General features: G+C 38.3%; 1 protein-coding gene across 2 annotated transcripts in view; it reads left to right on the top strand.

The window, feature by feature from the left end:
• The window catches only part of LOC123532336 (uncharacterized), a 316,884-nt gene that overhangs the window by 144,604 nt on the left and 150,823 nt on the right, over positions 1-21,457 (top strand). For both annotated transcript variants that reach the window (XM_053517493.1, XM_045313748.2), the window contains exons 8-9: positions 7,569-7,672; positions 19,462-19,663. In XM_053517493.1, coding sequence (XP_053373468.1) covers positions 7,569-7,672; positions 19,462-19,663 — 306 coding nt within the window. The remainder of the gene's footprint in view (positions 1-7,568; positions 7,673-19,461; positions 19,664-21,457) is intronic.

Genomic DNA, 21,457 nt, shown 5'->3' on the forward strand with positions numbered 1-21,457 from the left:
GTTTCCAGATGATAACTTGAGAATGCTTTGACCTAGGGTCATAACTTTTGGTACACAGGTGTAACATGATAAAATACAGGTCAAGTTCGACTTTGAGGTCAGTAGGTCACAGGTCAAGGTCACAGTGACCCAAAACTGTTGAACAGTTTCCGGATGATAACTTGAGAACGCTTGGGTCTAGGATCATAAATTTTGGTACATAGATGGTGTAACATGATAAAGTACAGGTCAAGTTTGACTTTAAGGTCAGTAGGTCAAAGGTCACAATGACCCAAAACAGTTAACACATTACTGCGTAGACATATAGCCTTATCAGCTGTCAAACAGTTTTCATCCGATCTTGTTCAAATTTTTCTGATTCGTCAAGAAACATGGCTGCCAGAGGACGTTGTCACTTTTCATCAACAATTTCTTTAAACAATATCTTCTCCCACGCCACAGAATGGATTTTGATGAAACTTTACACAAATGATCTCTTGGGTAGCTCTCTTTCAAAGTTGTTCAAATGGTTCCGGTTCATTGAACGTATGTGCCTTGATATTTGGCATGTGATATCAGATTTGTAATTTCTACTGTAATTATTATCCCCCGCCGATGAAATCGGGAGAGGGGTATTGAAATGGCTTGCAGCCATTTCTCAGTAACTAGCAAGTAGAATTTCATGAAACTTAAAATAAACATGAACCAACATACTGTGATGATGCCCGTCAAGTTTTTAACCAGGTTTTCAACGAAAACCTGAGTTATTAGATTGGGGTATGTGGTTGGTTGGGCGGGCGGGTGGGCGGGTGGCATCAAACTGGTGTTTCCGGTCAATAACTTTTGTTTCGGTAAAGATATTTGAATAAAACTTGGTATGTATGTAGCTTATATCAAGACAAAGGCTGGGATTGATTTTGGGGTTTCAGGGGTCAAGGTCAAGGTCACTGTTACTTAAAATAGAAAAAGGGTTTCCGGTCAATAACTTAACTTAGGAATGAGCTATCGTGATGAAACTTGGTGTATAGAAAACTTATATAAAATTGTAGCTTGGGATTGATTTTGGGGTTTCTGGAATCAAGGTCAAGGTCATTGTTACTAAAAATAGGGTTAGGGTTAGGGTTTTGCTTTAAAGTGGTGCACTGTGATTCAGTATACTTTTTATATGCCCGAAGGGACGTATTATGTTATGACGCTGGTGTCCGTCTGTCCCTCCGTCTGTCTGTCCGTTAGCAATTTCGTGTCCGCTCTGTAACTCTTGAACCCCTTGAAGGATTTCAAGGAAACTTGACACAAATGTTCACCACACCCAGACGACGTGCAGAGCGCATGTTCCGGATGTCTCGCTCCAAGGTCAAGGTCACACTTAGGAGTCAAAGGTCATATCAGTTTGTTTCATGTCCGCTCTTGAACTGCTGGAAGGATTTCAAAGAAACTTGGCAGAAATGTTCACCACATTGCAAAGATGTGCAGAGCGCATGTTCCGGATGACTCGCTTCAAGGTCAAGATCACACTTAAGGGTCAAAGATCATATATGACTTTGCTTTGTGTATATTGCTCTGCATTGCAGTGCTCTTGTTTTTATTTGGCAGATCTCTTTTTTTTGTACTTACAATAATTTTTTTTTGAATTACTTCCCTTTTATGTTACTATAAATAGCTTATTTTGAAACTTTTTTATTATTGGCCGTAGGGAAAAACCGAGACCACTTTTCTGTGGTACAACATGGATGGTACCTCCAATTTTAAGGTGTATTTTTACATACCTGTACCTGATAAGGATTTTTTTGTAGACTTTGAACTTTTTTTTTGTGGACTTAGATCTGTTTTTTGAAGTTTTCCTTTTGTTGTTCCAGTCCTTTGGGGCTTCAACAGTCAAGTTCTTAAAATTTTGCTCCCATCCTATGATGTAAGCCTTCGGGCGTATATTGCCCCGCTTGGCGGCGCTCTTGTGTATTCTTATGAAAAGTGTTGAAAACCTGGTTTCGTGGCATTGCCGCGTTTCTTGTTATTTGGATTGGTCAATTTCCCTAAAGAGTTATTGCCCTGTTTTTACTGAAAAATGCTCAAAAATGTCCGCCACAGCCATTTCTCAGTAACTAGCTTGTAGAATTTAATGAAATTTGAAATAAAGATGAACCAACATACTGGGATGATGCCCGTCGGGTGTTTGTTTGGATTGGTCAATTTTCCTTAGAGTTATTGCCCTTGATTTAATGAAAAATGCCCAAAAATGTCCGTCTGCAGCCATTTTCCAGTAACTGTTAGATAGATTTCCTAAAACTTGAAATAAACATGAACCAGCATACTGCGATGATGCCTGTCAATTTTTCTTTTTTTTGGATTCAGTTTCCCTTACAGTTATTGCCCTTTAATTGTTAAAAAATCTTCAGATTTGTACAAATCAAACCAACCAATTGGTAGAATTTCATTAAACTTCTTTCATTCTTTTCCATGAACATTTATTATAAACATGTGAAGTTGTGAAGACCTGGTCACTACCTTGCCTTGGTTCCCCCCGCCTCCCCCCCACCCCCGGAAAGAAAAAAAAAATAAATAAAAATCATTCCTTTTTATTTTTTTTAAATCTTCCATGAATATTTTATCAACATGCAAAGTTGTACCATTCCACCATCTTACTCTCCACTCAGTCATACCCACCACCCCAATCCTGCATCTGCCCACTACCCCGATCATGCATCTGCCCCCCTTCCCCCCATTTTTATGTCCCCAAAGGGAGGCATATAGTTTTTGAACCGTCTGTCAGTCTTTCCGCAATTTTCGTGTCCGGTCCATATCTTTGTCATCGATGGATGGATTTTCAAATAACTTGGCATGAATGTGTACCACAGTAAGACGATGTGTCGCGCGCAAGACCCAGGTCCGTAGCTCAAAGGTCAAGGTCACACTTAGACATTAAAGGATAGTGCATTGATGGGCGTGTCCGGTCCATATCTTTGTCATCGATGGATGGATTTTCAAATAACTTGGCATGAATGTGTACCACAGTAAGACGACGTGTCACGCGCAAGACCCAGGTCCGTAGCTCAAAGGTCAAGGTCACACTTAGACATTAAAGGATAGTGCATTGATGGGCGTGTCCGGTCCATATCTTTGTCATCGATGGATGGATTTTCAAATAACTATGCATGAATGTGTACCACAGTAAGACGATGTGACGCGCGCAAGACCCAGGTCCGTAGCTCAAAGGTCAAGGTCACACTTAGACTTTAAAGGATAGTGCATTGATGGGCGTGTCCGGTCCATATCTTTGTCAACCATGGATGGATTTTCAAATAACTTGGCATGAATGTGTACCACAGTAAGACGACGTGTCGCGCGCAAGACCCAGGTCCGTAGCTCAAAGGTCAAGGTCACACTTAGACGTTAAAGGTCATTTTTCATGATAGTGCATTGATGGGCGTGTCCGGTCCATATCTTTGTCATTCATGCATGGATTTTAAAATAACTATGCATGAATGTGTGACACAGTAAGACGACGTGTCGCGCGCAAGACCCAGGTCCGTAGCTCAAAGGTCAAGGTCACACTTAGACGTTAAAGGTCATTTTTCATGATAGTGCATTGATGGGCGTGTCCGGTCCATATCTTTGTCATTCATGCATGGATTTTAAAATAACTACGCATGAATGTGTGACACAGTAAGACGACGTGTCGCGCGTAAGACCCAGCTCCGTAGGTCAAAGGTCCTAAACTCTAACATCGGCCATAACTACTTATTCAAAGTGCCATCGGGGGCATATGTCATCCTTTGGAGACAGCTCTTGTTTTATTTTTTTTTTTTTTTTTTAATTTTCCTTCAGTATTTATAATCAACATGTGAATTTTTGTACCCTCACCCGGTGACCCCCGTTGCCCCCACCCCCCACACACCAAAAATAGCATTTATCTTCTGTTAAAATGATTTTGACTAATGAAATTATTTGCTTCTTAGTAATATCCTAAACTTTTTGACAGGTATATTTTTTGCTATTCCTCACCACAAACCCTTTCGGCGGGGGATACCAATTCATTGAATTTGCTTGTTGAAATTGCCCTAGGTCCAAAAATGTGTGTGAAATGTTTATAATATAAGCTAACATAGAAGAAACCTAACTCTGTACTAATACAAACACACTTGAAGCCTTGTACACAGGTGAGCGCTTCAGGGTCAATGACCCTCTTGTCGTTATCTGTGTTATTACTTAATACATTTGACACAAACTTAAACTGTTGTCCAATATCTGCATCCACATTAGAGAGTTATAGGGGGATCAAGAGGTAGCAATAGAAATACTTTTAAATGACTTCTTCGCATGAACCACTTGGTGATCCTCATCAGTGCAATTAGGGGTTGCTAGATTTAAAAATGGGAAAAAAAAACAACTTCAGATAACTTCTTCTCATTAAACGCTTGCTGCATGTTTGGACACTGGGCCCCTTAGGGGCCACATGAGCTAAAAATAGAAAAACCTGTCATGAACTTCGTCAAACTTAGTCTGTAGCATCATTGTAAGGTCCTCTCCCAAATGTTTAAATGGATCTGTTTCGTCCCTTTTAGCGGACACAAGGTCCGTCCGTCAACATTTTCTAAAAAAATCTTTTTCTTGAAAACCACTGGACAGAATTACATCAAACTTCACAGGAATGATCCTTGGGTGGACCCCTTTCAAAATTTTTCAAAGAATTGAATTCCATGCAGAACTCTGGTTGTGACATCATATAATGGTCCTCTATGAAAAGTATTCATATTATGCCCCTGGGGTAAAAACAGGCCCTGCCCTGGGGGTCCCATGTTTTACATAGACTTGTATAGGAAAAAACTTTAAAAATCTTCTTGTCTAAAACCACAAGATGTAGGGCTTTTATATTTGGTAAGTAGCATTACCTTTAGGTCCTCTACCAAAATGATTCAAATTATACTCCTGGGATGAAAAGAGGCCCTGCCCTGGGGTCTCAAGTTTAACATAGACTTATGTAGGCAAAAAACTTTAAAAATCTTCTTGCCTGAAACTGCAAGGCATATGCTTTTATATATTTGTTTTTTTGCATTGCCTTGTGGTCCTCTACCAAAATTATTCAAATTATGCCCCTAGGGTGAAAAGAGGCCCTGCCCTGGGGTCCAAAATTTAACATAGACATATAGGGGGGAAAAATCTTCTTGTCTGAAAGTTCAAGGCCTAGGCCTTTGATATTTGGTATGTAGCATTGCCTAGTGGATGTCTAACAAGATTGTTCAATTATTCCCCTAGGGTGAAAAGAGGCCCTGCCCTGGGGGTCACTTGTTATATGAGTTATATAGGAATAAATACTTCAAAAGTTATCAGATCATATTTCCTGGACTGTTTAATTATAATTACCTGGTGGCCCGAAGTGATTAGGGGTCACCTGACTGTGACCTTGACCTACTGACCTACTTTCTTGTTTTTTAAGATACAGCCTTGGACTTTGGATGATATGTACAGTTTTGCACACCGATCTTTAGACTTTAGTGACCATTAATATGACCTACTGACCTACTTTCTAATATTTTAGCATCAGTTTGCCTTTTTAAACATGTGGCTCATATTACTCAGGTGAGCGATTCAGGGTCATCATGGCCCTCTTGTTAAGCTGTTTCAGCAAAATGTAGAAAAAACTAAATAACTTCTATTGTAAGGATGTTCACCAAACTTAATCAAAAGCAAAGTCAGATATTCAAGGTCCTCTTCAGGTGAGCGATTTAGGCCCAATAAGGCCAAACCGCCTTGATAGCCTAGTGATAGAGCGTCCCCTTCGAGTGCGGGAGGTCGTGGGTTTGATCCCCAGCCGCGTCATACCAAAGACATGAAAAATGGTACCAGTAGCTGCCTTGCTTGGCGCTCAGCATTTAAAGGGAAACTGGCCTCTTCTCTCATACCCTCGTGGTGATGGATTCCATCAGGAATGAGGTGTCGAGAGTGATTAATATAAGTTGTAGAACTTCCTTCACAATCAACCTAAAATAAATTACGGATAAACTAAGTACATACAGCTATTACTTAAAGGCATATATATTTGAAACTTAGTTTTTATTTTTCTAGATCAATTACCAACCTCACTGGGTCAAGTCCCATAACTCTGACATGTATTTTGGGCAAATTATGCACCCTTTTAGATAAAAAAATTCTGATTAAAGTTTTGCATGCAAGTTACTGTCTGCAGAACAAATGCAGATATTAAATTGAAACTTCACATGTGCCTTTGGAGTTATAAAACTAGTTGATTGCATCAAGTCCCATAACTCTGACATGAATTTTGGTCAAATTATGTCCCCTTTTGAACATAAAACTTCTGGTTAAAGTTTTGCATGCAAGTTACTATCTCCAAAACTAATGCAGATACTGGATTGAAACTGTAGATATTTTAACATTTAGGGTAACATTTTCCTGCTTCTGGGACAAGAATTTGAATAGTCGAGCATTGGCTGTCTTGTTATGTTTGAAAGCATTTGAAATTGCTTTTTCGGTATATCACTTATTTGCAGGAATGTTCCTTGTTCAAACTTCTATCAAGTATAGCTTTCTCAATTTCTAAAACCCGTGGCAGCTATGTGCTGAGCTTTATATTTGTATAGAGGGTGGACTTGAAAATAATCTTCTGAAACTGATCAATTTCAGAATAATTTCATACGATTACTCCTTGGGTGAGCCGCTACTCTGATCTTACTCTGCTTGTTAAATCATGTTGATTTCTAAAGTTATAGATCCAATGAAACATGATTGAATCTTTAACTCAGGTGAATATTCAAGGGCCTCATGTCTGGATATAATACTGGTAATGATTTTCAGGAGATTTCATCATACGCTTAAAGGTGGATAATCAGATTTTGGCCATGTAACAGATTTGTTCGAAACTTTAGCATCTGATCATTTACACTCATTTATGTTCACTTAACACTTAATACAAATTAGATTTTCACTGGAGGTATTTTTAAAATTTCATTTTCCTATCCTGGTTGCCCAACTAAGAGTTATTTTATCATAAGTATAAATTTGATAAACATACTTTGCCTAAGGAAATGTATAAATATTAGACATATTGTAATATATTTGTAAAATATTTGCATTAAAAATTATGTATTTAGATGGAATTCATCAGAAACGCAAGCTTGAAAAATTATTATTACCTCCCTTTGCCTATCTTGGTTGCGCAACCAAGATAGATTGGAAATAAATGAATTCAGAAGCTACACACAGCTTTTAAACTTGCATTTTGGTTCAGATTGTTCAATAGTTGATATGTCTATCAAATGCAAATGTAAAACTAGACATTGTATCGAAATAAAAAGAAATACCCAGCTTTTTATATACTTTCATATTAAAGGGGAGTAATTACAAAATTTTATAAAATTAATAAAATATACATTTCAAATAGGAATCTAACTCTATGTAATCGGTCCTTTTGTTCCTTAAATAATTCTCTACCAGAATATACAAAAAGTAAAAAATGTCATTAAATGTTATTTAAATGTGATTGACCACCTTTAATCACTCTAGTCTATGACTTTTTTTCTACATTGAGATAAAAGGTGTGCTGAATATGGCTCCTGAATATTCAGTTTATTTTTCAGGTTGCAGGAGGGAACAGACTATTTGTTCAGGGTATATACAACAAACAGAGATGAGAGAAGTGAATATCTTGAATCTGTTCTTATCACAACAAAAAAGAGAAGAGGTATGTTTAAAATTATATTAACACCATCATAACACTTTGTTGTTATCCCCTGACGAAAGTCGGAGGGATATAGTTTTGGCATTGTCCTTCTGTCCGTCCATCCGTCCTTCTTTCTGTCCGTCCTTCTTTCCGTCCGTCCGTCTTTCCTTCCTTCCGTCCGTCTGGAGCCATATCTAGGAAATGACACGGGCTGTCTAGCGTCCCTAAAATTCCTACTTTTTCCTATTTTTTTTTCAATTTGGCTAAAATTCCTATTTTTTTAAAAAAATCAAAGGAAATTCCTAAAAAGGCCCTATTTTTTCACAAAAAATCCTAATTTTTTAACTTTTTTTGCAATGATCAAAAAAAGAAAATGTTTTAAATGTTGTTTAAAAGTTCTTCTAATTCAGAAAAAAACAGTTAGTACAGTTCAAAGCAGTTTACCAGTGGTAGACGTCTTTTCTGTAAATAAAGCACTATTTGTGAGTTACTTTTATGTCAATCACATAAAGGTAAGCACATTACATGGTCTTTAAAGTCCATATTTTAATTTGAAAATTCCTAAATTTAGCCCTAAAATTTCCTTAAAATTGTACCAAATTCCTAATTTTAGCCCTATTTTTTTGTACAAATTGCCCTAAAATTAGCCCTTATTTTTTGTCAGGGTATGCTAGACAGCCTGGGTTGGGAATATTTATTTAAAACTTCATATACATGTTCACCACTATGAGTTCTTGCGGCCTGTGAGGTTTCAGTCAGATTGCATTAGTAACACCAGAGTTATGGACCTTAGAAGTTTCTAGTGTTAACTATTTAGGGTACTATCAATATTATTATGTCTCCCCCAGGAGACATATTGTTTTTGCCCTGTCTGTCCGTCCTTCCGTCCGTCCGTACGTCACACTTCATTTCCGAGCAGTAACTGGAGAACCATTTGACCTAGAACCTTCAAACTTCATAGGGTTGTAGGGCTGCTGGAGTAGACGACCCCTATTGTTTTTTGGGTCACTCCGTCAAAGGTCAAGGTCACAGGGGCCCGAACATTGAAAACCATTTCCGATCAATAACTGGAGAACCACTTGACCCAGAATGTTGAAACTTCATAGGATGATTGGTCATAAAGAGTAGATGACCCCTATTGATTTTGGGGTCACTCCATCAAAGGTCAAGGTCACAGGGGCCTGAACATGGAAAACCATTTCCGATCAATATCTACAGAACCACTTGACCCAGAATGTTGAAACTTCATAGGATGATTGTACATGCGAAGTAGATGACCCCTATCAATTTTGGGGTCCCTCCATTAAAGGTCAAGGTCACAGGGGCCTGAACATTGAAAACCATTTCCGGTCAGTAACTTGAGAACCACTTGACCCAGAATGTTGAAACTTCATAGGATGATTTAACATGAAGAGTAGATGACCCCTATTGATTTTGGGGTCACTCCATCAAAGGTCAAGGTCACAGGGGCCTGAACATTGAAAACCATTTCCGATCAATAACTCGAGAACCACTTGATCCATAATGTTGAAACTTCATAGGATGATTGATCATGAAGAGTAGATGACCCCTAATGATTTTGGGGTCACTCCGTCAAAGGTCAAGGTCACAGGGGCCTGAACATTGAAAACCATTTCCGATCAATAACTAGAGAACCACTTGACCCAGAATGTTGAAACTTCATAGGATGATTGGTCATAAAGAGTAGATGACCCCTATTGATTTTGGGGTCACTCCGTCAAAGGTCAAGGTCACAGGGGCCTGAACATGGAAAACCATTTTCGATCAATAACTAGAGAACCACTTGACCCAGAATGTTGAAACTTCATAGGATGATTGTACATGCAAAGTAGATGACCCCTATCGATTTTAGGGTCACTCCATTAAAGGTCAAGGTCACAGGGGCCTGAACTTTGAAAACCATTTCCGGTCAGTAACTTGAGAACCACTTGACCCCAAAATGATGAAACTTCATAGGATGATTGGTCATGCAGAGTAGATGACCCCTAACGATTTTAGGGTCACTCTGTTAAAGGTCAAGGCCACAGGGGCCTGAACATGGAAAACCATTTCCAATCAATAACTTGAGAACCTCTCGACCCAGAATGTTGAAACTTCATAGGATGATTGTTCATGCAGAGTAAATGACCCCTATTGTTTTTGGGGTCACTCCGTTAAAGGTCAAGGTAACAGGGGCCTGAACATTGATAACCAGTTCCGATCAATAACTTGAGAACCACTTGACCCAGAATGTTGAAACTTCATAGGATGATTGAACATGCAGAGTAAATGACCCCTATTGATTTTGGAGTCAGTCTATTAACGGTCAAGGTCACAGTGGCCTGTTCATGTAAAATCATTTTTAGGAAATAACTTGAGAACCACTTGTCCTACAATGTTGAAACTTAATAGGATGATTGGACATGCAGGGTAGATGACCCCTATTTATTTTGAGGTCACTTGATCAAAGGTCAAGGTCACAGAAGCCTGAACTGTGACTTGAGAACCACTAGGCCAAGAGTGTTGAAATTTAGTGGGGTGATTGGACATGCCAAGTAGATGATCCCTATTGCAGCCAACCATCAGTGTCTCTTTGACTTCGCTCCAGCATTGACTTCTTGCCTATAGGACTTTGCATTTGGGTAGACATGCGCTTTTTTACAAAAGCATTTTCTAGTTATTATTATTATTATTATACCAGATTTATATAGCGCCCTTTTCATGATAAACATGTTCAAAGGCGCTTTACAGCAACTGCAGCCACACAGGGCGTGAAATCATTCTCTACTAGTACAGACACGGAGCAATCTGACCAGAGGGACAGGGTGAGACAAAGCCCCCACAGAGAGATCAGAAATCAGATACAGGCTTGTCCGGCTAACTTAGCCTAGCTTGCGAATAGACAGCCTGGTTCTTTAACGTGCCCAGTGTATAGCACTGATACACGCAAGGATTACCTGGGTTCCTGACCAGTACACCTCTAGCTGGGTGGGAAACACTGAAAAGTGTTTCTGAAAATTCCCGAGTAGCTGCTGGGGATCGAACCCCGACCTCAGGATTTGGAAGGCAAGTGTGCAAACCACTGAGCTATCCGTCCACCCAAATATGGCAATTTCTGCCTCATAACTTTTGATATATTTGACCTGGAACTATGAAACTTAAACAGAATTTAGATCACCATAATGTGGTTGTGTACACACAATTTCGTTCGGATTTATATGTAAATTAAGAGTTATTGCCCTTTAATTGTATAAAAATCCACATATTTGTACATAACAAACTTACCATTTGATAGAATTCCATTAAATTTCTTTCATTCTTTTCCATTATTATTTATTGTTAACATGTGAAGTTGTGTACCCACACCTGGTCACCCCCTTACCTTGATCACACCCCTTCCCCTATTTCCCCCCCCCCCCCCAAAAAAAGTTATTTTTAGCTCACCTGTCACATAGTGACAAGGTGAGCTTTTGTGACACCCTTCGTCCGTGGTGTGTCCGTCCATCCGTCAACAATTTCTTGCCTGCATGATAGTGGTTTCATTTATGATTTTATTTTAACCAAAATTGCACACAACTTGTATCACCATAAGATCACGGTTCCTTTCTTGAACTGGCCAGATCCCTTTATGGGTTCCAGAGTTACGGCCCCTGAAAGGGCCAGAATTAGCTTTTTTGACCTTGTCTGCAGAATAGCAGCTTCATTTATGATTTGATTTTTACCAAACTTGCACACAACTTGTATCACCACAAGATCATGCTTCCTTTCTTGAACTGGCCAGATTCCGTCATGGGTTCCAGAGTTATGGCCCCTTGAAGGTCCAAAATTGGCTATTTTGGCTTTGCAGCCATATAGAGACTTCATTTATGGTTTTATTTGATACAAACTTCCAAAATACCTTCAACAACAAGAAATCTTGGATTCCATCACAAATCAGATCCAATCATATGTTCCAGAGTTATTGTACCCCCCGACAACAAAGTTGTAAGGGGGGGTATACTGGTTTCAGGTTGTCTGTCTGTCTGTCTGTCTGTCTGTCCGTCTGTCTGTAGACGCAATCTGTGCGCACCATCTCTCCTTATCCCCTTGACAGAATTTAATGAAACTTCACACAAGTGATCAGTACCAGCAGTAGTTGTGCATGGGGCATGTTAGTGAAATCTAGGTCGAGTTTAATTAGGTTATCTGAGTAAAAAACAGGTCACTAGGTTAAATTAAGAAAAACTTGTGTATGCATAGAGACTGTTTTTTTCAATTGATTTTATAAATTGTCAGATGATTGCCTTAATGAATCTAGGTCGAATTTGAATATGGGTCATCTGAGGTCAAAACTAGGTCACTTGGTCAAATCAAAAAACTTGTGTATGTGATAGAGCGATTTTTCAATTGATCTTTATGAATTTGGTCAGAATATTGCCTGATAAAATCTAGTCGAGTTTGACATGGGTCACTAGGGTCAAAAACTAGTCATATCTAAGAAAATGCTTGTTTTATCGCAAGAGACCAATTTTTTGGTCCAATCTTAATGAAAATTGGTCAGAATATTTGTTTCCATGAAATCACTAGGTCAAACATGTTTTACACTGTTATGGTGTGTTTCTTAGGTGAGCGACGTAGGCCATCTTGGCCCTTTGTTTTGTTACTATACTATATACATAGACACAATCTTGTGCGCACCATACTCTCCTCATCCCCTTGACACAATTTAATGAAACTTCACACAAGTGATCAGTACCAACCCTAGTTGTGCATGGTGCATGGTACATTCTTTTAGATAAATATTCTGCATAGTTATGGGACTTTGTTTTTTGTTACTATACTGTATACATACATTCTATATACATACAGTCCACATAATTATGCAATCTTGTGTGCGTCAAATTGCAATGTACTGTCAGTGCATGCGGGGGGTACATTCATCACCTTTAGTGATAGCTCTAGTTTTATATCTGATTACCTCCCCTGATTGTAATCAAAATGGATTTATATCAGTAAGTACTTATAGGACAGATTTGAAATTTCATTATTGTTATTAGTTGGACTCAGACAATCAGGGTAGATAACCATGGACTGATTTTATGTCAAATTACCTCCCTTTATTAATCCCCCGCCGTGGCGGAGGGATTATAGGAATGGTCTGCGTCCGTCCTTCCGTCCTTCTGTCCGTCCTTCCGTCCGTCCTTCCGTCCTTCCGTCCGTCCTTCCGTCCGTAACACTTTCGTGTCCGCTCCATATCTCCTAAACCCCTTTAAGGATTTTCCCCAAACTTGGGTCAAATGATCACCTCATCAAGACGATGTGCAGAACCATTACAGCCTTGTCGGGTTTAAGTCAAGGTCACAACTCAAGGTCCCAAAAGGTTTGAGCCTGCCATTTTGTGTCCGCTCTATACTCCTAAACCCCTTGAAGGAATTTAATAAAACTTGGGTCAAATGATCAACCTCATCAAGACGATGTGCAGAACCCATGAGTCCCGCCATGCCAGCCCCAAGGTCAAGGTCACAACTCAGGGGCAAAGGTTTTAGCCTTCCTTTTGTGTCCGCTCTATATCTCTTAAACCCCTTGAAGGAATTTTATAAAACTTGGGTCAAATGTTCACCTCATCAAGACGATGGGGCAGAACCCATGAGTCGTCATTTCCAGCTCAAGGTCAAGGTCACAGCTAGGGTCAAAGTTTGAGCCTTCCATTTTGTGTCCACTCTATATCACCTAAACCCCTTGAAGTTTCATCAAACTTGGGTCAAATGACACCTCAAAAGGCATGGCAAAAACTTATAGTCACCCTTTTGTCGCCTAAAGGGTCAAGGTCAAAAAATGAAGGTAAAAGGGTTTTTGACCCTTTCCCATTTTGTGCCCGCTCTAATCCCAAAACCCCCTTAAAGGAATTTTAAAAAACGGGGTAAATGTTACCCATCAGAAAGATGTGCAAAATTATGAGTCAACCATCCCCGGGTCAAGGTCAAGGCCCACAACTAAGGGTAAAAATTTTGAGCCTTCCTTTAATGTCCACTCTGTATCTCCTAAACCCCTTGAAGGATTTCATCAAATTTGGGTTCAATGATCACCTTTTAAAAAGAACTAAAGAGCACCATGTAAACTAAAGGTAAAGGTCACAACTAAAGGGTCAAAGGTTTCATCTCTTATCCCTAAACCCCTTAAAGGATTTTCATAAAATTTGGGGTCAAAAGACACCCATCAAAAACGTTGTGCAGAATTCATGAGTACCATGTCAGTTAAAGGGTCGGGTCACAGCAAATCAAAGGTTTACCCTTTCACTTCCATAGCTGCGGGGGATTTACTGTCGTTTCAGCCTCCTTTTTCAATTAAAATTGTTATATCTCCATAATAAAAAATTTTACTACTAAAATTTCTTTTTTTTTCAAACGTTTTTATTTGGCAATCCTTCTTTTTTCCACTTACAAATTTATGTCCCCCCCCAAGACATATTGTTTTTGCCCTGTCCGTCCGCCCGTCCTTCCGTCCTCCTTTCTGTCCGTACGTCACACTTCATTTTCCGGGCAATAACGGAGAAAATTGACCTAGAACCTTAAATTTTTATGGGGTTTAGGCTGCTGGAGTAGACGACCCCTATTGTTTTTGGGGTCATCCGCAAAGGTAAAGGGTCCAGGGCCTGAATTTTGAAAACCATTTGCGATAAATAACTAAGAAATTTGCCCAAAAATTTTGAAATTTTCATAGGAATTTTTGGGTCATGAAGAGAATGACCCCTATTTTTTTTGGGGGTCCTCCGCAAAGGTAAAAGGTCCAGGGCCTAAACTTAAAAAACCATTTCCGATCAATAACAAAAACCCACTTGACCCAAATTTTTGAAACTTCAAAATTTATTGGCTGAAGATAGATAACCCCCTATTGATTTTGGGGTCACCTGTCAAAGGTAAAGGGTACGGGCCTGAACATTAAAACCCATTTCCGATCAAAAACTAAGAACCACTTAAACCCCCAGAATGTTAAACTTCATAGGTGATTTAACAGAAGATAATACCCCTTTGATTTTTGGGTCACTCCAAAAAGGTCAAGGTCACGGGGCCTGAACATGGAAAACCATTCCGATCAAAACGGAAAAACCCTTTTGACCCAAATGATGAAATTTCATAGGATGTTTGGGTCATGCAGATAATACCCCAAACCCAAATTTTGGGGGTCACTCTTTTAAAGGCAAGGCCACAGGGCCTGAACAGGGAAAAAACCCATTCCATAAATAACTTAAAACCCCCAACCCAAAATTTTGAAATTTTCATGGGATGATTGTTCATACAGAGAAAAAACCCCCTTTTGTTTTTGGTCCATTTTCCGTTAAAGGTCAAGGTCCGGGGGGCCTAAAACTTGATAACCATTCCGAGCAATAACTTGAAAAACCACTTTGCCCCAGAATGTTGAAACTTCATGGGAAATATTTGAACATGCAGATAATGACCCCTATTGTTTTTGGGGAGTCATAAATTTAAAGGCCAAGGCACAGGGGCCTGTTATGTAAAATCATTTTTTGGAAATAACTTGAGAACCATTTGACCTACAATTAAAAACTTAATGGGATGATTGACATTCGGTAGAGACCCCTATTTTTTAGGCAATTTATCAAAACAAAATAAGACCAAATTTTTATTAGACCCTCCCAGAGTTTGAAATTTAGGGGGGGGACTGAAGCCAAAAATACCCATTGCCCCAAACCTCGGGGCCGCCCCAACCCTATTGGGAATTTTGCCTATGGGCTTTTTTCATTTGGGAACATGCACATTTTTACAAAAGCCTTTTCTAGGTTTTTTTTTTTTAATTACTTCCCCTTTTAAATTACATAAAAATTATTTTTGAGTCGGGTAAAGCGAAAGCCTTTTGAGGGTCCTTTCTACCAACGATTTTCTAAATGGCCGAATTAAAAAGTGAAGGGATTTGTTCCTTAGATTTTTCTAAATTTTAAAACATTCACTGCAGAATGAAATTAAATTTGTCAATTCCCTTTGCTATGGCCAAAATACGATTAACTGTCATATTTATGCTTGAATTTTGCATTCTCTAATTAACTCATTAAGCTAAATTTTGCATTTTAAGAATGCGCAGGCTTAAAAGCTTTGGGTAACATCCAGCGAAAGACAAAAAAAATTTTCCACTGCAGGGGCCCCCCAAAAAAGCTATTTTGCGTAAATTACCAAGAAATAATTTCAAAACGCATGTCTAAATAATTTTTTAAGCGTATAAAAAAGTAAAAAATTTTCGAATCACACAATGCTTTTTTAAAAACAAAATCTAATCGCTGTGCGTTAGGTAACATAGCCCGATCACCTTTAAATTCCCCCCACATTTAACGTAAACCGCATTTTATATTTTTATAAACTTTTTTGTGGGTTGAATTTTGCAGTCAGTAAACGGGTAAATTTTCGGGAAAAAAAAGCTCTACTGGTTTGTTTAGTTACTACGATATTAAAAATATTTTAAATTTTTATTTTCGAAAATAAACAAAACGGGCGAAAAATTAAAAATTTTTTTTTGTATTTTGAAATCGAGATTTGAAAACGCTATGTTTGGTAAACGAAACAACTTTTTTATGAAAAAAATTTTAAAAAAGAGGGGAATTTTAAAAAAAACCCTAAAATTCAAGCAGATACTGCCCCAATTTCTGCTAAATTCTTCGTATCATCACCATTTTTAAAATATATTGTTCAAACTGGGGAAAAGTGTAATCGTATCCGGATAAAAATATTTTGGGTAAATATCGAGCTGTGTTAGAAATTTTTAAGAAAAAAACTAAAAACAAACTGAAACGGTAGACTATACTGTCAGTACATCAATCATTAGCCGACTCAGGCCATTCAGGCCTTTGATTAGTAACTTTTAGTGAGCTTTTTTTTTTTTTAGTGATCACCCTTCGTCCGTTGTCAGTCCGTGTGTGCGTGCGTGCCTCCGTCAACAATTTCTTGTCTCCCACGATAAGTGGTTTTTCAATTTATAATTTTATTTTAAACCAAACTTGCACACAACTTGTATCACCATAAGATCTTGTTTCCTTTCTTGAACTGGCCAGATCCCATTATGGGTTCCAGAGTTATGGCCCCTGAAAGGGCCAGAATTAGCTATTTTGACCTTGTTTGCACAATAGCAAGCTTCATTTTTAAATTTTATTTTAACCAATTTGCACACAACTTGGTATCATTCATAAGATCTCTTTCTTTTCTTGAATGGTGAGATTCCATTTTTGGGTTCCAGAGTTTTGGGTTCCTGAAAAGGCAGAATTAGCTATTTTGACCTTGTCTGAAACAATAGCAGCTTATTTATGATTTGAATTAAATCAAACTTGCAAAAACTTGTGTCACCATAAGATCTCGGTTCCTTTCTTGAACTGGGCCAGATCCCATAATGGTTTTCAGATTATGGCCCCTGAAAGGGCCAAAATTAGCTATTTTTGACCTTGTCTGCACAATTATAGCACCCTTATTTATGATTTGAATTTAAATTCAAACTTGCACACAACTTGTATCACCACAAGATATTGGTTTTCCTTTCTTGAACTGGCCAGATTCCATCAGGGGTTCCAGAGTTATTGGCCCCTTTAAGGTCCAAATTTGCTATTTTGGCTTTGCAGCCATATGGAGCTTCATTTATGTTTGATTTGATACAGACTTCCAAATATCTTCAACAACAATAAAATCTTGGATTCCATGATAAATCTTTCAGATATAAAAATCATTTTTTTTATCTGGATTACCTCCCCTGATGGGAATCAGAATGATTTTATATCAGTAAGTCCTTATAGACTTATTTGAAATTTCATTATTGTCATTATTGGACTGAGACAATCAGGGTATAAAAACTATGGACTGATTTATGTCAAATTACCTCCCTTTATTTCAAATTAAAATGGTATAACTCAGTAACTAATAAGGATACTGATCTCAAATTTCAACAGATGGACAGTGACTGAATTTATGACAAATTACTTCCCTTTATTTTTTATCTAAATGAATACACCTTAGCAGCTTCTAATGAGATTGGTTTGAAACGATCATATCATTTTGAGCAATGGTACTCAGGTGAGCGATATAGGGCCATCATGCCCTCTCGTTTTTCTTTTTAAATGTTCAAACCTTCAACGTTTTAAGTTGTGACTGCACAAACCTTGCCCTCAGCCATGTTCAAGATATCTTACTTGATTGTGTTATCTTAAGGACATCTGTCCTTTTAAGTTTAACTGTACATGTTAAACAGCAACACCTGGTGCCAAACCACTCAAAGACAATATTTCGTTCCAGTTAAACTTCAAGCTCACATTTCAGTTAACTGCATTTAATTTTAAAAGCTAAGTTATTACAGTAAGCATATCCCATTCAAAAAAAAATTCTTTAGCCCGGGATCAAAGTATCATACTTTTATTACGTACTCTTTAATCAAACATTTGTTTTCTGTTAAATTGATTTTGACTAATAAAAATTATTTGCTTCTTATTAACATCCTTTAAACTTTTTGCCGGATATATTTTTTTGCCATTCCTCACCACAAACCCTTTTGGTGGGGGGATACCAATTCATCGAATTTGCTTGTTTTCCCCCTTTTTGTGGCCTTAAAATGTTTTTAGGTAGGCTGGAACAAAGAATTACCTATGTCAGTACACTTACGTTAGAGACTACAAGAGGAAAGAACTGGACTAGTTTTAATACACCAGTTTCAGAAAAAACAGTTATGTGCGCCTGTCCGTCCGTCATTATTTTGTGTTCCATTAAAGGTATTGACTTTATCTTGACATATAGGTAGATGGCAATGAGACAATGTGCAGAGTGCTTGAACCAGCTCTGTAGGTTGATGATGGTCAAGGTCGGTAGGGGAATAATTTGAACAATCTTAGTAGAGGACCACTAGATGATGTCATAAACAAAATATCAAAGCCCTAGGCCCTGTGGTTTTGGACAAGGTTTTTCAAAGTTTTTTCCTATGTAATTCTATATAAACCATGTGACCCCCGGGGTGGGGACATATTTGACCCCAGGGAAATAATCTGAACAATCTTGGTAGAGGACCACTAGATTTTGCTACATACCAAATATCAAAGCCCTAGGCCTTGTGATTTTGGATAAAAAGATCAGAAACCATTTAACTGTTCCTGGCCAATGTGACCTTGACCTTTGACCTAGTCACCTCAAAATCAATAGGGGTCATCTGCTGGTCATGACCAACCTCAGTATCAATTTTCCTGGTACTAGGTCCAAGCGTTCTTGAGTTATTCCCGGAAACCGTTTTCCTGTTCCTGGTCACTGTGTCCTTGACCTTTGACATACTGACCTCAAAATCAATAGGGGTCATCTGCTGGTCATGACCAACCTCCCTATAAACTTACATGACCCTAGGCCTAAGCATTCTTGAGTTATCATCCAGAAACCATTTAACTGTTCAGGGTCACTGTGACCTTGACCTTTGACATACAGACCTCAAAATTAATAGGGGTCATCTGCTGGTGATGACCAACCTCCCTATCAACTTTCATGATCCTAGGCCCAAGCATTCTTGAGTCATCATCCGGAAACGGATTGGTCTACATTCCGACCGACCAACATCTGCAAAACAATATACCCCTCCTTCTTCGAAGGGGGGCACAATAATGAATGAGATTGATGAAAAACAAGTAGAACAGAAGTAAAATCAAAGCAAAGTCTAAATACTCTGGTTATACCATTGAACAGGATTTATATATTTTCTTATGCATGCAAGTAGGTGAAAATTTGTCCTCAAAAATGAAATTTTTGATGAAATTGTTGCAAAGAAGTACTTGTCAGATTGCCTTTGGCTAAAGAGTGTTGCTTTTTCAGATACCCCAGAACGTGGCCAGAGAATAGCGTGTAGGGAGAAGGACAAAGGGAGGAGTCGTAAGTCAAGTAGAGAGAGTCATAGAAGGCCTAGTAGGGAGATGGATCGAAAACATGGCCATGAGCTTAGTAGGAAACCCATAAGAAACAGGAAAATTACTGGGGAAAGAAAAAGGATTGGAGAAAGAAAATCTAGCAGAGATATGTGAGTAAATGATTTACCATTAACAATTTGTTAGTTTGGCAAGAGTAATGTTCAAACATTAGAATCGCTGTTTTACTTAAGAAATAATACCCAGAGCTCAGATATTTAGTATGTGACATGCACTAGTGGTTCTCTACCAAGATTGTTCCAATTGTGACCCTGGGGTCAATGTATGCCATGCCAGGTGGTTTTGTTTTACATTGTCTTATATAGAAAAAAATCTTTAGAAATCTTCTTGTCCAAAACCATAAGGCCCCAGACCTTAGATACTAGGTAGTTAGTACAGTCAAAATTGCTTTATACAAACTCATCTGGACCTGGGAAATGTGTTTTTATCAAACGAAATTCGTTTTAATGAATGTATGACTCACTGGAAAATTTGTCCGAGCAAGTTGGGCAGTATCACCAGTATCATCAGTGAATAGATTCTGATATTGTTATGGAAGTAGTTAACAGTTTAAAACTGATTAAGTTAATTTATTTAGATAACTTTGAAATTACTCCACAAAAGTCATACTTAAACGTGTAAAACTGTATGAATTTAAATTGCAATGTGCGGTCAAGGTCCTGAGTGCCAAATTATATCCACCGCCATAGATGTGATCTCCCACGCGGGAGGGTCAAAATCCCGATTTTTCCACCTTGCCTCCCGTCTCCCGACCTAAACCACAATTCTCCCGCTTTTCAAAAAAAAAAAAAAAAAAAGTATTCTGACTGGGTTGATAATTACCGAGGAGTGCCAAACATGTTTACACGGTAAATCAATGTGTCACCGACTGTTGTGTATTATACATGTTTGACACACATGTCGTCCATCCATCCACAATTTCTTGTTAACAAGATAGAGACCACATTTTGCAAGCAATTTTGATCAAACTTGTACAAAACTTATATTGGCATGAAATCTCAGTTCCTTTCAAAAACTGGCCAGATCCCATTATGGGTTCTAGAGTTATTGCCCCTTAAAGGGCCAGAATTTGCTGTTTGTGCACCAACAATTTCTTGTCTGCACGATAGTGGTTTCATTTATGATTTTATTTTAACCAAACTTGCACACAACTTGTATCACCATAAGATCTTGGTTCCTTTCTTGAACTGGCGAGATTCCATTATGAGTTCCAGAGTTATGGCCCTTGAAAGGGCCAAAATTAGCTATTTTGACCTTGTCTGCACAATAGCAGTTTTATTTATGATTTAATTTTTACCAAACTTGCACAGAACTTGTATCACCATAAGATCTTAGTTCCTTTCTTGAACTGGCCATATTCCAGTACGGGTTCCAGAGTTATGGCCCCTGAAAGGGCCAGAATTAGCTATTTTGACCTTGTCTGCACAATAGATTAGATTTGAATTTAACCGAACTTGCACAAATCTTGTGTCACCATAAGATCTTGGTTCCTTTATTGAACCAACCAGATCCCATAATGGTTTCCAGAGTTATGGCCCCTGAAAGGGCCAAAATTAGCTTTTTAGCTCGACTATTCGAAGAATAAGTAGAGCTATCCTACTCACGTCTGCGTCGGCGTCACACCTTGTTTAAGTTTTTCGTACCAGTCCACATTTTGACAAAGTCTTTTGAGATAAAGCTTTGAAACTTTCAACACTTGTTAACCACCACCATGGCCAGTTATAGGCAAGAGCATATAACTCCATCAAGGATTTTGGCTGAATTATGGCCCCTTTTGACTTAGAAATCATGGTTAAGTTTTTCATACCAGTTCATATTTTGACAAAGTCTTTTAAGATAAAGCTTTGAAACTTTCAACACTTGTTAACCATAACCATGTCCAGTTA

The sequence above is a fragment of the Mercenaria mercenaria genome, chromosome 11 (assembly GCF_021730395.1).
Source record: "Mercenaria mercenaria strain notata chromosome 11, MADL_Memer_1, whole genome shotgun sequence".
In the NCBI taxonomy this organism is placed as follows: domain Eukaryota; kingdom Metazoa; phylum Mollusca; class Bivalvia; order Venerida; family Veneridae; genus Mercenaria; species Mercenaria mercenaria.